Here is a 20,870-nt window from a genome sequence, read left to right on the forward strand (position 1 = left end):
CAAATATTTTTTTTAAAAAAGTTTTTTTCATTGTCAGAACACTATATTAAACTCAGTATGGACCGGGTGATGGTGGCACACGCCTTTAATCCGGAGGAAGAGGCAGGCAGATCTCTGTGAGTTAGAGGCCAGCATGGTCTACAGAGAGAATTCCAGGACAGGCTATAAAGCTACACAGAGAAGCCCTGTCTCAAATAAAGATCAAATACAAAACAAACTCAGTCTGGGTCTCACATGCTAGACAACTGCTTTGCCACTGAACCACAGCTTAGAAAAAAAGAATTACTAAATTTGCAAGTGATATTTCAAATGTTCACATAATTTTAATTAATTGAATTTGTTAATGGGATCAGGGAAGTGATTATTATAACCTGTGAGATTAGGAATAACGTTTAATTTTTTTCAGTCAGTTGAAATTGGGGAACAAAATTGAAAATTTCTACGTGTATTAAATATTAATTTAAAAAACCAAAATGACTCCAGAGTAATCTCTTTTGCTCATGAAAATTCCCCAGAATATATGCTCCTTTGTTCGTGTGTGTGTGTGTGTGTGTATAAGAGAGAGAGAGAGAGAGAGAGAGAGAGAGAGAGAGAGAGAGAGAGAGAGAGAGAGAGAGAGAGATCTTTGTGTGTGTGTGTTATCATGAAGCCAGAGGACAACCTCAGGAATATTCATCCCCTTTGGCCTGGAGTTCACCAATTAGACTAGACTGGCTAGCTAGGAATCCTCTTGGAAGATTCTTAAAAAGATCTTGAAGGCCCTTTAGGAAGCAGAGGCAGGTGAATCTCTGAGTTCGAGGCCAGCCTGGTCTACAGAGTGAGTTCCAGGTCAGTCAGGGCTAGAAACTGTCTTGGGTGGGGTGGGGAATAGAAGAGAAAGAATGAAAAAAGAACGAAAAAGAGAAAGGACTTACAGAGTAAAGGTGGGCTAGAGAGAAGGATATGGAACCAGGAGGGTCCAATACTTTAGAAGAAAAAAAAATACTGAGACTAGAGAAGCTCATCAAATAACTAAACTAATGGGAGCATCTTCACTGGAGATCTGAGAGATGAGGCAGTGTCTGGGCGGGGATGACCCTCAGTCACTGAGCTTGGGTTTGAGTGCGTGTTCAGTTAGAAACACCGGAGGTGAGGAGCTCAGAGGCCTGATCCCACCCAAAGTATTTTGACCAAAGGATAACTGGTTCGCACAACTCAGCGAGGGAGCAGTGCCCCATAACCATCTCCATGAATGGAGGCCGTCTCCCGGCGTTGTGCAGCCATAGCCGCAGGAGCTGCACAATGCGACCCTGCTAAGTTGGGGCGCCAGGTATGACCGGAGGTAGAGCCCTTGGCAAACGATAGTCTGCGCATAACATTGGAGCCTGGCAGTGTCCAGCCTCGTGAGTTCAGTAATTTTCACAACTGTTTCACAGATAATAAAAGTAAAAGCTATAATAAAATATGGTCTAGCACACGAACGCACAACCAAATTCTCGGAGCCTACCCTCCGCACCCGTGTTTTCCACTGTCAAGCCGCATGCGCGCGCCCCAGCCCCTCCCACACCAGCACGCGGGTCACGTGGGGGCGTGGTTATCTGCGCGCCTGCGCGTCGCAGGCCGACGGAGACCAGCCTGCCCCGGCTGAACTGGGCTTCCATCCGCGGTGGGAGCGGCGCCTCAGGCTCGGCCGCCAGCCGGGGCTCGGGCTGGGGCCCGGGCCCCCGGGGATGGCCCACCGGCCCTCACAGGGCGACGGTTCCGCGGGCCGCTGGAAGCGCGGCGCGGGGAAGGCAGGTACGGAAGGCGGCGGGCTGGGGCGACGAGCGAGGGCCGCGCAGCGGCCGGGGCCTGAGGGGGGCGGCGTCGGGTGAGGAGGAACCGGGCCTCGCCCCTGCCACCGCCCGCCACGTCCGCAGAGCTGGCTGCCCGTGCTAGACGGCTGCCGGCTGCCTGAGCTCCTGCCTCCACTTGTGACCCTGAAATTCCTCTCTGCACGCGCGGGCACACACACACAAACTCAGGCAAAGTCGCCTCTGTCCAGTTCCAGAAACTCCCGTCGGTGAGCTCTCCACCCCACACTCCCTGTTCAGCTACTTTCTGGCCTTTCCTTGGGCCACCTATGCTAGTGTTCTGTTGTGCACAAAGCAGTGCTGTTTCCTATACTCTTTTTTTTCCGGCTAAAGCATTTCTGTGAAATCTTGGGTTTTGTTGTGCGCGTGTTCTGGAATACATTTCCCATATGGTAGCTGCTTGGTGAGAAGTCCCGTACCAGGTGAGCTAATCCAAAAGCGCTGTTCCCCTTCCCGTCCCCTGACAGACAGGTGGTGCGCATGTTAGAACCGACCCTGTTATCCCTCCTACATGTTTGGATGATGCGTCTAGATTCCACGTCTTGGTTCTCCGGGCTCATTTTCTGTTATTCCTCTTTTCTCATCCAATAAGCTGGACAGCCTGTGAGTCACTTTCCCGGGCTCTTTGGTATATGTAACACTCTTTGCTTGTGTCTGTGTGACATCTGTCTTTATGGCATAGCCAGTGCCCCTGTGACATGGGTCGTGTGACCTGTTGCAGTGCAGCTATATCTTGGTTGCAAAACTTTAGGCCTTCTATCTAGCTTGTCTGGGTGGAAAGGGAACGCAGAGGATTTTTCTTAGTTAAGATGATTGGTTTTAAATATATTGACGACCAAATTACTAATGCTAAAAACACTCGGTTGTAGAGCTCATAGCCAAATCGGTATGCACTGTTTTTCCCCATTCAGTAAAGTATATTCTTTCTCTGAAGAGGGCAGGAAGTGCCGGAAGGACCCCGAGCTACATGGCCATAGCCCTTTTACAGTTACCAAGTGTACAGATCTTGATAATTTACCCTGGAACTTTCCTGTTTCCATCTATCTTTATGTTAGTACTTAATGAATTCCTTCCAGTTTGGTTACATTTTTTAGAAATGAATTAGTACTATCAAAGAAAAGAGCACTTGGGTTTATTTTCTTTTAACAGGAATTTTACCACGAATACAAGATTTTTGTGGTCCACTGTCTTTGTCTTATACAAACATGGTGTTCAAACATATTTTTTTTGTTGTTGGAGTGGGTTTTTCACGACAGGGTTTTATTGTTTAACCCTGGCTGTCCTGGAACTCACTCTGTAGACCAGGCTGGCCTCCAACTCAGAGACCTTCCTGCCTCTGCCTTCTGAGTGCTGGGACTACCTCCCAGGCCGCTCAGCCCTTTATTTATTTATTTATTCATTCATTCATTCATTCATTCATTCATTATGTATATAGTGTTCTGCCTGCATGTATGACTAACTGCACGCCAGAGGAGGGCACCAGATCTCATTACAGATGGTTGTGAGCCACCATGTGGCTGCTGGGAATTGAACTCAGAACCTCTGGAAGAGCAGTCAGTGCTCTTACCCTCCGAGCCATCTCTCCAGCCCCCTTTATTTATTTTTAATGTTTCTTTTGAGATCAGGTCTCATGAAGCCCAGGCTGGCCTTGAACTTACTTCATAGCAGAGGATAGCCTTGTCTGTATCTTCTCCCTCTACTCCACGGTGTTAGGTATAGGCATGCATTGCCTCACTTGTTATTTTCTTGTCTGTGTTCTCTCAGTATATGGGCTGTGGAACCAGGCACAATGCTAACAGTTTTGTTTGCTTGTATTTGGGAAACAGGGTCTCAGTATGTAGCCTTGACTGGCCTGGAGCTCGCTACGTAGACCAAACTGGCCTCAAGCAAGCAAGTTAAGTTAGGATAGTACCTAACTTAACTTCTATTTATACACTGTAAATACTAATTACTCTCCTAAATAATCTTATTGTTAATCAAGTGGAAATGTGCCTACTTTTTCTATATCTTTACTAACATTTCTTTAATCCTCTAGTTGACCACAAAGGTATTATTTTTACTATAAATATTTGTATTTTATACAAGATTCATGTCCTATTAAGTGTATCAATCCTAATCACAAGATTAACTAGTATTTGTATTTCATAAAACAATGAAAAATTATGTCATTGACCAAAAATGTATGTTACAGTGATTTGAAAGAAATGTTTAATAAAAGTTGATATTGAATAAATTTTGACTTTTCCAGTCAAAAAAAAAAAAAGAAGTTAAGTTAGATTTTAAAAAACTAACATTTCACCAAAAACACAAAACCCAACCCAGAATAATATTCCTATAAAATGTTAGCATTGCCTAGGCATAATAGTCCACACCTTTAGTCCCAGCACTCAGGAGGCAGAGGTAGGTGGATCTCTGTTTGAGGCCAACCTGATCTATATAGATAGTTCTTGGTCAGCCATAGCTACACAGTGAGACCCTATCTCAAACATAGAGTAGGTAGGGGCTAGGGTTATGGCTCAGAAGGTGATTACTTGCCTACAGTATGTGAAGCCCATGGTTCATTCTCCAGTACCAGGAAGGGAGAAGAAAAAGATCTTTCGCTTTGGTGACCCTTATTAAAATAAGCATATTAGGGCTAGGGGTTTAGCACAGTACCAGCACACTTTTAACTGCCATTTAAAGGCCCTAGGCTCCAGCCCCAGTGCCATGAAAAAAATCTTTGGGGAGCAGGTCAAAGTAGTGCCATTATCATTTCTTTCTCTTTTGTTGAGTCAGTTACTTTTCAGGCATCTAGAGCTTATTTTTTTTTTTGGAGTAGTAATATTTTGTAGACCTAGGACAATCATTTTATTTCATCATGATGATGATAGCCAAGTCCTCTTCCATAAAGGAATTTGGAAGCTCTCAGTTTAGGAGTTTATGATGCACCACTCCTCCAAGTGAAGCGTAAAGAAATTGTTAGTTCAAGTTACCTTAAAATAAAGCAGATAGTAGACATGAATTTTAATCTTTCTCTGATTAAAGAAGGGGCAACTGACTTTTCACTTTGTAGAATAAATAGGATGTTTGTGAATTAGTTGTTCAGTGGTGACCCTGATGCTCTATGATATAGGCTGGCTGTTGGCCTCGCTGTGCAGTTTGTACACCAGCAGCTCACTTGAGTTCTCTGAGTTACAATGAAATGCTACACAGTGGGCTCAGGAAAGTGTGTGTAGGGGTGGCATATGTAGGAATGACTTCCTCATCCGCCACTCAGCTTTAAGCTTGTGACTACTGAGTACATGTGGCAGTCAGGAAACAACTTCCATGAGTTCTCCTGCCGCCTTATGAGATCTGGGGATAGAACTTGGGTCATCAGGCTTGTATGCAAATACCTTTTCCCACTGAGCTATCTCACTGGCCCCGCCAGCCTTACCTACTGGAAGGTGAAGGTTAAGGATAGCAGTATCCAAGTGATCAGATAGTACTCCAAGTCCACATTTGAATACTCGCCTCAGGAAAGCACCCAGAGTTGTCAGGAAAGCCAGAAAAATCTACAGAAGTGTTCAGAATTCTGCAGTAAGCCACAAAGTAGTGTGGGGGAAGTAATGCACTTACTATGTGGCAGTTTTGTTCCAGAAGAGCAGAAACTAAGTAAGCTACATAATTTATTCTACTATACATGTGCTTTTTGAGTTCCACGTAGTCAAAATCAAGAGGTTTAGCCAGGTTCAGTGGGCATAACTTTAATCCCAGCACTCAGGAGGCGGAGGCAGGCAGAACTTTAAGTTCCAGGCCAGCAAGGACTAGTTTGAGACCCTGTCTCAAAAATAACAACAGCCAGGCATATTGTTGCATGCCTTTGATCTCAACGAGTCAGGGTTCAGTGCCAGCCTGGTCTATAGAGCAAGTTCCAAAAACAGCCAGGACTGCAAAGAGAGACCCTGTCTTAAAAAATAAAAACAAAAAGCTGAAAACATCAGGGAGAAGTAAGTATTGTAGCCATGGCTTGGTCCAGAATTAGTTAACTCATGGCTATGTCTTTGCCTAAACCTCATGGGAATCCAAGAGTTTGTAAACTATGTTCTTCCCCACATTACTGAGTAGCTTACTGGGAATAGGCAGAAATAAGATTTTTCCATACTCTTGGCGAAAGGTCAGCAAAAGTTGGAAGTGACTTTGGGACTGCCACCTCAGTGCTCCTCCCTGAAGTGTGTAGAACATGCAAGGGTTCTTACTGCCAAAGTTTGCATGGAGCTTATGTTGTGTTCACTGTTGGAAACTAATTCAGTTCCTGCTCAGTTTCTTGCTCAGCCTGTGCTGTTGAGGTCACACAGTATGTGTAGCTCCCATGCTAGGTAGGGATCCCTGTGAAATTTCATAAACCCTGCACTCATCCCTAGCACTGCAATAAAAAAATGAAAAACAACAATAACAACAAAAACATTGCTTACCCTTCTTGATCCTCTTGGAAAGCATGCAGCCTTGTCTCCGGAGGATGTAGGTAGCCCTTCAGAAAAAGCCCAGACTTCCTGCTGAACCACTCAGTTCAAATTGAGCTCCCCCACTCCAGTCGTAACTTCCTTGTTCTCCCCCGTTTCTTGTTCTTACTGTTTCCTGTGCCTGTTTCTTGCCATGGTGATTTCTTGCATGATGTCTTTGCTCACACTCTTTCCTCTGCCAGGCATGCTTTGCCTTTGACACTCTTCAGTGTGGCAGTTCTTGGGGGATTTCAGAATCAATTCCTGGCAGAGCCTTTCAGGGTTTGCCATCCTTCAGGGTTCTCAAATACCCTATGTAATAATTGTGTCCCTTCCTGCTATGAGCTTCTCAGGAGCTTGTGAGGGAGCCATTGTTCATTCTTCACCTCAGTACTTCCTACAGACCCATTAAATGATGGACCTCATAGTGCATGGGAGCCTGGAAGAGAGGCACCACTGAGGCAAGAGCCTGACATACCTCAGAAATATTTGGTGCTGTCTTTTACTGAGAGAAGAGCCTGATTTTTTTATTTCTAGGTAAAGGAGCCATTTAATTTAACATCCAACCTGGGCCAGTCTTGAGAGTGAAGAGAACAATTTGAATTTACTCTGAGAAGTTATTCTCAGAGGCTAGACTTATACCAGGAAAATCTCAGACACTGGTCACCCTCTTGTGTTACTAGGGACAGCAACAACAGTGTAGCAATAGAACAGGCTTACCTAGGCCAGAAATCACTGTTTTCTTCCTGTTTGACCTCCAGTTGCATATGACTCCAAAGCTCTCATTTGTCATAGCTCACACAGATAGGTCACTAGGACTCTTAACAACTCCAGTTTGTGTTAATAATGTCCCCTTTGTCATGAACACAGTTGTAGACTGTTGTCTCAGAATAGGACATTATTAAGGTCATCTGTTCAGTACCTCTTCCAGATCTAAAATACCGTGTGATATTGTTACTTGTCTTATCTACCTTCTTATGGTGGTGTCCGCCTTACAATAACCATAGTTTCTAGTAGCCAATATTTATTCTATAGATATGTGTATGCATATGTAGGTTGGCCTGACTTACTGTACTGTATTGCACTCTTGGCCTTACTGTCTACATACAGGTTTTCTTGATAATTATAGTGTACTGCCTTGTGACATTTGGCGTTTTGTGTTGAAATTCTTGTAGTTTTTATTTTTTCAGTGGTGCAGGTAACCATAAACTCTTAACAAGCATCATCTGCTGTTCATAAAAGTAGATGTTCCACTTGAAAATCAAGAGGCTTTGTACTGTTAAAATGAGAGAACTAGTAGTCTAAGTTGCAATTCCTGCTTTCTAAAAAACTAACTTTTGAGGCAGAAGCAGGCAGATCTCTGTGAGTTTGAAGCCAGCCTAGTCTACATAGCAAGTTTCCGGCCAACCTGCACCACACTGAGATCCTGTCTTGTTTGTTTGTTTGTTTGTTTTTTGAGACAGGGTTTCTCTGTAGCTTTGGAGCCTGTCCTGGAACTAGCTCTTGTAGCCCAGGCTGGTCTCAAACTCACAGAGATTGCCTGCCTCTGCCTCCCGAGTGATGGGATTGAAGGCATGCGCCATCACCACCCGGCTGGTCCTATCTTTTTTTTTTTTTAAGATTTATTTTATTATGTATACAATGTTCCTCCTGCATGTACACCTCTATGCCAGAAGAGGGCACCAGACCTCATTACAGATGGTTATGAGCCATTATGTGATTGCTGGGAATTGAACTCGGGACCTCTGGAAGAACAGCCAGTGTTCTTATCCTCTGAGCCATCTCTCCAGCCCAGGTCCTGTCTTTTTTTAAAAAAAAAAAAATGAGCTGGGCATGGTGGTGCATGCCTTTAATCCCAGCACTCAGGAGGCAGAGGCAAGCAGACCTCTGAGTAGTCCAGCCTGGTCTATAAAGTGAGTTCTAGGACAGCCAGGGCTTCAAAGAGAAACCCTGCTTGAACCCCCTCCCCCAGATAAAAAAAAATCATTTTTGTTTTGTTTTGAAATAGGCTTCTATAGCCCAGGCTGGCCTTGAACATGCTATATAGAAGAAAGGCTGACTTTGAACTTGGGATACTCCTAAGTCTGCTTCCCAAGTGCTGGAATAAAGGAATGCTCCATTGTACCTAGCTTCTAAAAGAATATTTCAGCATTATAAACTAGTTGTAAGTAATAGACTCTTGCATATAAATATGAGCTGCTTTGTAGCTGGGATGTAGGTCAGTTGGTAGGATGCTAGGAAGCCCTGGGTTCAATTCACTGCACTGTATAAAGTCATGCATGGTAGCATAGGCCCCTACTGCAGTACTCGGGAGGCAGAGGCAGGAAGATCAGAAGTTCATGGTTCTTCTTGGCTACATGGAGAGCAAAAGACAGACAGGGACTAGAAAGATCGTGCAGGAGTTAAGAGCACTTATTGTTCATGCGGAGGGCCTGGATTCAGTTCTCAGCATACATGTGGCTGTTTACAGTCATCCTTAACTCCAGTTCAGGGGATCTGAAACTTTTCCTAACTCCACTCACTCCAGGCTTTGATGAGGTGCTCACACAAACATGTGGGAAAAACACAAATATACAGGAAAAAACAAAAACATACCACTTTCTGATTGCCAAAAATGAATGTGACTTTAAGATTTTTTTTTAATTTTTATTTTATGTGTGTGAGTGTTTACATGTAAACACTCATATCTGGTGCCTGCAAAGGCCAGAAGAGGGTGTGAATTCCCAGAACTGGAGATGCAGGTAGTTGTGAACTGCCTGTTGCGGGTACTGGGAACTGAGCTGGGCCCTCTGGAATGCACTGTACACTTTAAATGCTGAGCCATTTCTCCATCCCTGAATGTGACTTTTGGGAAACCGTTGAATTTCATATGATGTCACAGCCTCTTGAACCACCAGACACAATAGAAATACACACTCCTCTGACATTTGGCTTTCAAAACTGTCTCCCCGCAGTTAGTGTTTTATTAGTTCTCTCAGCCTATGGCTGAGACTTGCATATGGTTTTATTAAAATGTAGAATTAAATTTTTTTTTCAGTGCTAGAGGTTGAACCCAGGACCTCTACTATGCTAGGCAGGTCCTCTCCCACTGTACTCCCCAATTCAAGAAAAACACTTAAATTGAGATACCTGTGTTCTGCGAACACATTGACAGTAGCTGCTAGATACACTGGTACTTACTGATACTTCCTAAAACTATCATGTCTTGTTACTTTCTTGGGGTATGGCCATAGTGTTTTTCCCATTGTATGACAAATATATGTAGGTTGTATAAGAAGCAAGCATGAGGATCGGAGCTAAGAGAAGGTACCTGATTTACTGCATACCAAGTTGAGATAGGGACTCTAAAGCCAAACACCGCACATGCTAAGTGTGTGCTTCATTCTCTGCATATACATTGTGTATCTGTTTGTTTCCCCAGACTTTAATGCCAAAAGGAAAAAGAAGGTGGCGGAGATACATCAGGCCCTGAACAGTGATCCCATTGATGTGGCCGCCCTCCGACGAATGGCTATCAGCGAGGGAGGGCTCCTGACTGATGAGATCAGGTGCCAAGTGTGGCCCAAGCTCCTCAATGTCAACACCAATGAGCCACCACCTGTGTCAAGTAAGGAACAAAAGCTGGGGGTGGGAAGTTTCAACTTGGGAGTAAAGTTGTCTAGTTAGAGGAGTTTACTAAAAATGCCTATCTTAGGGGGCAGGAAGAGTGGCTCAGCAGTTAAGAACACGTGTTACTTTTGCAGAGTTCAGTTCCCAGCACATATATATGGTGGCGCACAACCATCTCTAACTCTAGTTCCAGGAGATTTGATGTCTCCTTCTGGCCTCTGGGTACATTACAGAAATGCTAAGGTTCCTTGGAGTTCCAGAGTTCTTCAGTTCTGCCGGAAGCTAATGAGCTAATCTGTAAGCCATACAGTGAAGCAAGTCCTTGAGCACAAGCCCTGTAGCCAGTGCCCACCTGCCACCTCTGTGCAGTGTCCTGGTGTGCTGGGCCTTCTCTCATTCACTTGGCAGTCTGGGTGCCCTGCTGTGTCCACATACTGGATGTGATTCAAATGACTCATGTGCTAAAAAGTTTGATGATGTGGTGCCAAGTGGATGCTAGGTTGCCACTTGTTACAAATGTGACAGATGTTTGAAACTGGCCTCCTCAGGGCAATGGGCCTGTGTTAGAAGGGTGGTCCTGGGAGGGAGGAAGAGGAAGTCTTGCACAGGCTCCTCTGATAGTTTTCTTTGTGGATTGTGAGGAAAATCAACACTTACACAGTAGCACTTGGCTTGGGATGAGGAAGATACATGTTTCTATCTGTAAACCATCTCTCTAGCTCAGTCGATAAGGGCATTTCCTAGCATTCACAAAGTTCAATCCCTGTACTGCATAAAACTAGTTGTGGTGGCACATGCCTGTAATCCTAGTACTGACTTAATCCAGTACCCAGGAAGTAGTGCTCTGTGAGTCTGAGGCCAGCCTGGTCTACAGAGTGAGTTCCAGGATAGCCAGTGCTATACAGAAACCCTGTCTCCAAAACAAAACAAACAAACAAAAAAAAATAGAAACCTATTTTTAAAAAAAGTTCAAGGTTAGGGCTGGAGAGATGATTCAGTGATTAAGAGCACTGACTGCTCTTCCAGGTGATTCGAGTTCGATTCTCTGCACACACATGGTAGCTATCAACTGTCTTCAACTCCAATTTCAGGGGATCTGACACCTTCTGGCCTTCTTGGGCATTGCATATATACAGTGTACAGACAAATGTACAGGCAAAGCAACGATACACTTGAAATAAAAATAAATCCTTTTTTGTTTGTTTTGTTTTGTGAGACAGGGTTTCTCTGTGTAACTCTGGCTGTCTTTGGTCCTCACTCTGTGGACCAGGCTGGCCTCAAACTCACAGAGATCCACCTGCCTCTACCTCCCGAGTGCTGGGATTAAAGGCATGCACCACCACCACCCAGCTAAACCCATACTTTTAATATGCAGTTGTTCATTAGCATTCAGTGACGTTTCACTCCAGTGCCACTTCCATACCCATATCTTCAGATGCTCAAGGCCCTGCACGTAGAGTTACAGTGCTCACATGCTGAGCACACACTGTGCCTTATTCCTAATTCTAGTCAGTCCTCATGGTAGCCTGAGAGGTACGTGTGGACAGGCTCTTCCCTCCTTTTGCTCATCAGACATGAAACAGCTGTGTTTAAAACTAAACTTGAGGGGCTGGAGAGATGGCTCAGCGGTTGAGAGCATTGCCTGCTCTTCCAGAGGTCCTGAGTTCAATTCCTAGCAGCCACATGGTGGCTGACAACCATCTGTAATGAGGTCTGGACAGAATATTGTATGCATGATAAGTGAATAAATATTTAAAAAAAAAAACTAAACTAGAGATTACCTGTCAAATGCATCTTTCCTGGTATTTGTTTTCAGTAGTAGTGCGCATCCAGTCCAGGGCCTTGCATGTGCAGGGCAAGCACTGTGCCATTAAACTGTGTCCTTGGCCTCTCCCATTTTAGTATTCCTCTTCTTCTTTTTGTTTTACATTCTCTTTTTAAATTTTTATTTTGGATAGGGTCTTGCTGGGTAGCCTAGGTTGTCTTCAAACCTGAGGCAATTCCTCAGCCACAGTCCCCCAAGAACAGGGATTACAAGTGTAATCCAGCACTGCACCTGACTGCGTGGTTGGGATTCTACTTGTACCTGGTGCTTAGATGCTACATCTTCAGTCTTGTCCTCTTGAGGAAAAGACTGCTCTGTGTGTCCTCTGGGTCTCAACTATCATTCCAAAATGTCGTTTTTATAACTGTTTGCTTCCTTTGTGATGTGGGTCTAAACTCTGGCATCAAGCTTGCTAGGTTAGCTCTCTACCATGAACTATACTGGAAGTCCCAGAAGAATTTACCCCTCAGTTGGTTTTCCAGACCTCTTTGCAATAATACCATGTTCTTCTTTCTCTGCTAGGGAAGGATCTGCGACAATTGAGCAAGGATTACCAGCAAGTGCTGCTGGATGTCAGGCGGTCTCTTCGGCGCTTCCCTCCTGGTGAGCAGATTTCCAGACTTGCTACCTCTAGACTGAGGCTTTCCGTCCCTTTGCATTTACCTTCTTGTGGTGATACCTGCTGGGATTAAGGTGTTTTCTTCCCAGCAACAGAGGCATGCATGCAGAAAGAACCCTGCTCTCAACAACTCAAGTGGAAACCCTCACTATGGATTCTTTGTGCCCAGAGGTGCCAAGTCAGAGAAGCAACTCTTGCATTCTTGTCTGCCCTTGTGCCCTAGAGGAGCTTTGTAAGGATTGGCAGGGCAAGGGGTCTGGCTTTGGTAGCAGGTTAGTTTGGAATGTATCCTAATGGGAATTGTAACTTCATTTGGTGAGTGTTAACTTCACATGTGTGGTGATGGCTGGAGCCTTTCCCTGCATGTTTGTAGAACATGTTCATGAAGTTGCCTCTTGTTTTCCAGGACAAAAAAAAAGACTATACTTTCTGTTTTCATATCGAGGGTACTGGGCAGCAGACCTCAATCTATATAATCTAGCTTTCTTCCCGTGTAACTTTACCTTGACCTTTGAAGAGATATTCGGCCATACTTAGCTGTAACAAGCTCCAGTTGGCACATGTGTATTATAGGCCTCTGTTCTATTTGGATCTGTTCTTCATGGGAGGCTTGTGAGCTCCCACAGGCTGGTAGCCAGTCAATGTGGATATGATAGCACTTCCCATGGCCCAGTCCCCTCTTTCTACCCTGCTGGTCCAGTTGAGGTGAATGAGGGCAGGTGCCTCCCTCTTTTCCTCTGCCTCCTTTACTTCTTGCATTTATGTCACCAGTATGGTGATCTTTCTGCACACTGGTTCCTCTTGAGCATTTTAAACCCTTTCCACTCATGTCCTCTGGGCCAGCCTGACCGATCATAAACCAGAAATTCAATCAGACTATAGCTCTTGCTCTCGCTGCTTTCTTGGTTTCACTTAATTCTTGGTTTTCTTTGTTTTCTCATTTATCTTTATAGTGTACCTCTTTTGAGAAGGTGGAATTAATGTGGGCAAGGAGTGACCTTTATTCTTACCTTGAACCTTTATTGTTCAGTTTAATGTGGACCCTTCCTTATCTTGCTGTTTTCGCTCACAAAAAAAATTGTAGCTGAATGCTGAGCTAAGCACATAAGAAAGCTGTTCTTGGTGACATTCTTCTAAAATATTTCATGAGTTCAGGGCTTGATATCCTCCATCTCCCGTAAGTAATTGCCTCAGTTGTTTTTATTTACAGCTCATTCTTGGAACTCAAAGTTAGCGTTACTGCACATGGGCTCTCATGGGCTCTCACAAACACCAGGCAGTTCAGCCCTCCAGTTTACACTGACTTGCTGTGTGTCATCCTTGTGGAAACCTTTGTGGCAGGCCACCCACCATCTCCTGTCAGTCAGTGTGCCCTTCCTAGGTACATTCGTTTATTTTCCATGTGACTTTTTCAAACTGGCTATGGCAGGATTCTGCTGAGCAGCAAAGATTACCTGCTTTCTTAGTGACTATTTTCTCCAGTTCATACAATAGCAAGAGTGAAGTTTTGTGGATTGTTTTTTTTGTTTTGTTTTGTTTTGTTTTGTTTTTTGAGACAAGGTTTCTCTGTTACTCTAGAGCCTGTCCTGGAACTAGCTCTTGTAGACCAGGCTGGCTTGGAACTCACAGATATCCTCCTGCCTCTGCCTCCCAAGTGTTGGGATTAAAGGCGTGCACCATCACCACCCAGCTCTGGATCGATTTTAGTAGAGGAATTGAAACAGATCATGACAGCTTTCCAACCAACAGCAGCTTCTGTTTCTTTGGTGTCGTGTTTTTAACTCCCTTATCAGAACCTTGTGATTCAAGGTCACTTTCAGATCCAGGGGTGCCTTGTAGAAGCAGAGTTTGAACTCTCCAGCCTTCTCGACTTTAGGTGTCTTGATCTTGGTACATGGGCTAAGCATGGTCTTATGCCCTTTGAGCTCTGACTAAAGGAAGAACAGGTTCATAATTCTTTATCAAAACATTTTTTGAAACAAGGTTTCTCTGTAGCTTTGGAGCCTGTCCTGGAACTAGCTCTTGTAGACCAGACTGGCTTTGAACTTATAGAGATCCATATGCCTCTGCCTCCCAAGTGCTATATGGAATTAAGGCGTGCGCCACTACCTCTTGGTTTGAATACAACTGGTTTTTTTTTATATTTATTTATTTATTTATTTATTTATTATGTATACAGTGTTCTGTCTGCATTTTTGCCTGCAGTCCAGAAAAGGGCACCAGATCTCATTATAGATGGCTGTGAGCCCCCATGTGGTTGCTGGGAATTGAACTCAGGGCCTCTGGAAGAGCAATCAATGATCTTAATTAACCTCTGAGCCATCTCTCCAGCCCCTGAATACAACAGTTTTAATTTTCATATAATTCCTTACATAATTTCATTCCAAGAAGTAGGGTTGGTGGGAAAGGTGGAGGAAATGGGAGGTGGGAAGGGAGCAGGAACTTTAATAAAATAAAATAAAATAAAATAAAAAAGAAGTAGGACAAAGAAGTCTCTAGGTACTTTTCTGCTGATCACAGATTCACATGTTGCCACATTAATTGCCTGTTCCTTCCTTTTTTTTTTTTTTTAAAGCAATGGAATCTTTTTTTAAAAGATTTATTTCTTCTGTAGATGGTATTCTGCCTACATGTATGTCTACTTGCCAGAAGAGGGCACCAGATCTCATTTTAGAAGATTATGATTGCTGGGGATTGAATTTAGGACCTGTGGAAGATCAGCTAGTGCTCTTAACCTCTGAGCCATCACTTCAGTCCTGCCTGTTTCTTTTTTATACAAACACATGTAATTTTGTTTCTGCACTACTTAAGGGTAAACAGCCATCACAATTCCCAAAATATCTAATCCACAGAATACTTCATCTTTCACCATTTATTTATTTTTTTTTAAATGTTCTTATCTTTATTTTATGTGCATTGGTGTTTTGCTTGCATGTGTATTTGTGTGCAGATATCAGAACTTCTGGAGCTGGAGTGCAGAGCTCGTGGCAGCCTGGCATCTTGGAGGCATGTGCAGTCTTTCCCCATGATTGGCCATGCTGACTGTAAGGTTTTAGTTAGGCAGTTTTGTCAGGGGCCCCTACTATGTGGTTTTTCCTCTCCACATATGTAATATGTAGATTATTCAAGGAATTTTTCAAGGAATTGCCAACTATTTTGTAATTCACTGTCTGTTATTGGGTACTTTTCTCTGAAAATCATGCTGGCCTAATCTTTGTCACTAGGCTCCTTGCCAATTCAGATGCATCTCCTCTTCCCAGGCATGCCAGATGAGCAGAGAGAAGGGCTTCAGGAAGAACTAATTGACATCATCCTCCTCATCTTGGATCGCAACCCTCAGCTCCACTACTACCAGGGCTACCATGACATAGTGGTCACTTTCCTGCTGGTAGTGGGGGAGAAGCTGGCAACATCCCTGGTAGAAAAGTTGTCTACCCACCACCTCAGGTACCTGTGCATCTGGTTTTGTGCCAGGACGGGTGTCACTCCTCCAGCCTTCTCAGGATAGTCAGTGTCCTAGTAGTTTGAGCCCACTCTTTAAGGAGCCCTAACCTGAACTTTTGAACCTGACCAAGTGCATTGACTGGATTATCTTCCCACAGGGATTTCATGGATCCCACAATGGACAACACCAAGCACATCCTAAATTATCTGATGCCCATCATTGACCAAGTGAACCCACAACTCCATGACTTCATGCAAAGGTGAGTCCACATCTGTGTGTACATGGACACACATGGCAGCCGCCACCATGCTTTCTAGCTCTTTGTTTCTTCACAGAACGACTTTAGTTGTAGCCTCATATTAATGGTTAGTGTCAAATTCTTCAGGCTTCTTTGTGTCCATTCTTTCTGTCAGGAAATTCAGGCCTGTCCACAGTCCTGGAGAGCTTACTGGGTACTGTGCCTTTGGGATGAGCTGACAGGGCACCTAACATCTGGATTTCCTTTGCTCCTAGTGCTGAGGTGGGGACCATCTTTGCCCTCAGCTGGCTTATCACCTGGTTTGGGCACGTCCTGTCGGACTTCAGGCATGTTGTGCGGTTATACGACTTCTTCCTGGCCTGCCACCCACTCATGCCCATTTACTTTGCAGCTGTGGTAGGTACACACTGGGGGGCAGTGACTAGGCTCATTGTTACCCATTAGCTTGATCAGTGTTCTTGAAGGGGACAGTGGGCTGTTGGCCCACTCCCCAGACTGGGAAGTGTCAGGGAATGTTGGTTAAGCAACTGTCCTCACTTTGAGACTTCTGACCCTTCAAAGCACCAGTGTGCTGTGTGACTGTCAGTGATCCCGTGGAGATCACCTGGAACTGATAGCTAGTGGATATCATGATGGCCTAGATGACAGTTCAGTCTGCCTGCCAGTGCCAGGCTTCAGGAAGAGAGGGGCTTGGTATTAGGCTTGAAAGAGGAGTGGGTGGTGGAAGAGTGTGGGGCTCGTTTCCAAGAGAGGAGAGTGGCGTGGAGAGTGGCCTTCAGCAGCTATGAATGTGAACACTTGTCAGGAGGATGCCTGAAGGAAGCAAGATGTTGTAAGGCGTTCTGAGGCTCCTCAGAGTCTACTGTAGTCCTTTTTTTCTTCCTATGAGAATGTCAGTTTGTTTCAAGACTTAGGGTGCCTTGAGCAGACAGGTGTTCTGGGAGGATTTGCTAGAATTAGTCAGTCATATTATAGTTGGCATGGGATATAGCACATTTGCCAAACTTTTGGGCTGAGCACTGTCTGTTACTAAGACTTAGGTCTGTGTGTAAAGAAAAGCAAGTGCCTATCTAGGTTGTGTACCTCTGGTGTCTGATTCAAAGCCTGCCTTTGCCAGATTGTACTGTATCGGGAGCAGGAAGTCCTGGACTGTGACTGTGACATGGCCTCTGTCCACCACCTATTGTCCCAGATCCCTCAGGACCTGCCCTATGAGACTCTCATCAGCAGAGCAGGAGACCTCTTTGTTCAGTTTCCCCCTTCTGAACTTGCAAGGGAGGCAGCTGCACAGCAGGAGGCTGAAAGGTGAGATGGGGGAGGCACTGCTGCAGCTGGGGCAGTGGAAGCCAGCAGAGGGGGAGGGTCTGCTTGTCTGGTGTTTGCAGAGATCTACATTGTAGCAGGCACTTATGGGTCCTTGTCCAGGAGAGCTGGACAGTAGCCTGCTCTGCAGCAGTCCTCTCAGTGTCCTCTGTCCCTCTGTGCCACCTTCTGCTCCTGTCCACAGAACGGCAGCCTCTACTTTCAAAGACTTTGAGCTGGCATCGGCCCAGCAGAGGCCAGATATGGTGCTGCGGCAGCGGTTTCGGGGACTTCTGCGGCCTGAAGCTCGAACAAAAGATGTCCTGACCAAACCAAGGACCAACCGCTTTGTGAAACTGGCAGTGATGGGGCTGACGGTGGCACTTGGAGCAGCGGCTCTAGCAGTGGTGAAGAGTGCCCTGGAGTGGGCCCCTAAGTTCCAGCTGCAGCTGTTCCCCTAAACTCAGCCCAAGGAGCCACTTTCTCACCCAGTGCACCAAGCTCTCCCCACTTCCAGAAAGGCACAAGAGGGTGGAATTGCTGTAATTAAAGGGTTTCCGTCAGGGGTGTTCTGTTCTGCTGCCCTTGGCAGCTTATGTTTTGGCTTTGGTGCATAGCGGCAGAGCTGCCTGACACTGGGCTTAGTGGACCTGAGTGCTCTTTGCTCCTCAACTGTTGGAAGTGGGTCTGGAACACCTGGCTACCCAGCTCACTGCCTAGAAGAAAGTTGGGCACAGAGAGGCCCTCCTTATAGCACCACATGTTCTGTGTTATCTAGACAAAGCAGGCAGGGACAAAGTCCAGCCTTGGGATGAAAGCGAGAGGTGAGAACTCCAGGCTGGGAGCAGCTGGTCAAAGTCACAGACAGACATGAGCTGGGTTCTAGTTAAATTTTCTGATCCCAGCCTAGAGATCTCAGCAGAGGAATGCTAATCTCCTGGATGGTGTTACCTATGTTTCCCTATTCTTTCTCTATAGGCCACATGACATTACCTATAAAGACATTTTTAATACTATTTTTATGATTGTATACTACACCTAACATAGCAAGTATCCTCACTTAAAAAAAAGAAAAAAAACTTATGTGTGTATGCAGGTGCCCACAGAAGCCAGAAGTGGGCTTCAGATTTCCTGGAGCCTGGTGTGGGTGCTGGGATCTGAACGCCAGTCCTCTAGTAAAACTGAAGTAGTAAGCACTCTTAACGGTGGAGCCATCTCTCCAGCCTCCTCTCTCGTAGTTCCTTCCTGGGAGAAGCTATCAGTGATGAGCATGTACTGGGATAACATTTACTTTTTCCTTTCTTGGAGGGAAATGGAACCCAGGACCTTGCACATGTGAGGCAAATATTCTACCACTGAGTAGCACCAGACTTTTTAGTAGTTTTATTTTTTAGACAGGGTCTACCTAAGTTACCCAGGCTGGCCTTGAACTTTGGATCCTCCTGCCTCAGGTCCCAATTATCTGGGATGACAGGATTGTACCTGAGATATGTTCCCTGCTCAGTTTAGCCAAAGTTGCTTTGTGAACAATCCCATGCCCCACAGTGTCACTTGTCTTGCTTTCCTTATTTTCCACTAGTCATCCACCTTGGCCTGTCTATAGTGATCTCAGCTGCTGGGTCAGGCTGGGAATGTCCTTGGCAATTTGCCAGCATGTAGACAGGTCTTGGCAGGAACCCCATACCACCAGCCCCTCTTACCCCTGGGCTCCTCAAGGAGGGGTGTGTGGGCTCCGTAGGATCACTTGGTCTTCCTAGGATGGCTTTGTTAAAAGCAAAAGCCAGGTTTGTTTTATAGAAACTCTGGCTTGAAAACAAAAGTGCCTTTTGCTGCTTTAAAGAGTGAGTACTGGGAAGCATCTCCATGCTTCTATTTTCCTGATCTCTCCTGGGCACTCTTCTCCAGTCCTGCCGTATTCACACCCAACGTGTCCCCTGTGCCCACTGTATGCAGTGGGATGCTCTGCGTGTTGGGCAATCACAAACCAGAGCACATAGGAAGTGTCCAGGCTGAATTACACAAAGCACTTTAACCAAACCAAGCTGGAGCGGTAAATCGTTCTCCACACAGGAGCCCGGCCTGGGGCAAGTGATTCACGGGGATTAATTCAGGACAAAGGAGAATTTACCAGGTCCAGAGTGATGCAGTGACAACAGTTACTGTCAGTCTGCCACAGGAAGTTGTCATCTGTGCCTTTGGCATACTTGAAGAGCTGTAGGAAGTGTGCTGACTAAGGGGAGGGGCATGGGCCCAGGGTCCAAGCCACAATTCTGCATCCAAACAAGCAAAGTGGCACTGGCTTGTGCTAAGCTGAAGAGAGTGGTGTGTGCCCATACCAGGACTCCCCTGCTACTGAGAAGCATTGTCAATTTACCTTCAGGTATTTACTTATTCTGTAAAGATACGTGTAGATGTTTTGTACAGAGCCCTGTATGAAATAAACACCCTTATGTGGTTCCTAATCACTTGTCTTTGTACCTCTTCTGCTTGCCTAGAAATAGACCTGGTCTCAGGTGCCCACCAACTTTTACCCTGGGCCCAGCTGGCGTCTGGGCCTGTATCTGTAGACTCAACTTGTCAGCCTTGGCTGTTAACACACAGCCTTTCCAGTTTTGTAATCAGTTTGGGGCAAAAGTCCTGGCTGTAGCAGCCAGAAAGGGCTAGCTAGACAAGCCACTTTCCTTTCTTGACACCCAACTTAGAGACAAGAGAAGCAGTTTGAGCCACGCATGGAACAAAGGTCCAGTGATGTCAAGTCATCTTTGGGGTACTGATATGAGAAAGAATTGGCCTTCCCATTACTACCTAAAAGGATTAGTGCCACCTCCTCAGTGATGACTGCACTCAGTAAGGTGCAGCCTCCTATTCGTGGACAGTGCTCTCATCTGGGAGAGACCTGTCTTCAAGGCTTCGTTTAGGACATGTTTATGATGAGGGCCTCTCAAGTGGGCATGTGATTAAGATGCCCAAGCAGAGGCAAGCAGGAGACTGATCCAAAATCAAGGTTGAGACTCCAGGCTTCCATCCTTTCTTTAATCCCTTTGTGGGCACCGGTGAGGATTTTTAGCAAAAGTGTTAGTTTTTTTTTTTTAAGATTTTGTTGCCAGTAATGTGTACATGTGATTGCAGGTGTCCCTGGAGGTCAGGTTGTATCAGCTGGAGTTAGTTAGAAGTGATTGTAAGCCACCTGATACAGGTGCCAGAAACTGAGCTTGGATGCCCTTGGGAGAGCAGGACATACGGGAAGTGTGGCTGTCATACTACTGCAGCTGCTGTTGCACCCTCACAGCTAGGTGAGGCCTGGATTGTAATGCTTGGATTCAGAATCTAACAGCCTGTTGTGGAAGGGACGCCCCAGCCCTTAGGCCTAGTTTCTGTCTACTGAGGAACATGTGACAGTGACTGCCTCACTCAGTTTCTAGCCTAGCTGTTCTCAACCTATGGTCATGACCCCATCAGCAAACCTCTTTCTCCAAAATATTTACATTATGATTTATTAACAAGTAAAATTACAGTTAT

The 20,870-nt window shown here is 45.3% G+C and overlaps 1 protein-coding gene across 1 annotated transcript; it reads left to right on the plus strand.

The window, feature by feature from the left end:
* Positions 1 to 1,596: 1,596 nt before the first annotated feature.
* On the plus strand, positions 1,597 to 19,807 carry Tbc1d20 (TBC1 domain family member 20). Its single transcript, XM_005363187.3, has 8 exons — positions 1,597 to 1,776; positions 9,714 to 9,899; positions 12,249 to 12,329; positions 15,606 to 15,792; positions 15,948 to 16,049; positions 16,304 to 16,445; positions 17,167 to 17,354; positions 17,557 to 19,807. Exons 1-8 carry the CDS (start codon positions 1,710 to 1,712, stop codon positions 17,810 to 17,812), a joined length of 1,209 nt encoding a protein of 402 aa, XP_005363244.1. The 5' UTR covers positions 1,597 to 1,709; the 3' UTR covers positions 17,813 to 19,807.
* The last annotated feature ends 1,063 nt before the right edge of the window (positions 19,808 to 20,870 follow it).

This window comes from Microtus ochrogaster, linkage group LG8 (genome assembly GCF_000317375.1).
Source record: "Microtus ochrogaster isolate Prairie Vole_2 linkage group LG8, MicOch1.0, whole genome shotgun sequence".
Taxonomy (NCBI): domain Eukaryota; kingdom Metazoa; phylum Chordata; class Mammalia; order Rodentia; family Cricetidae; genus Microtus; species Microtus ochrogaster.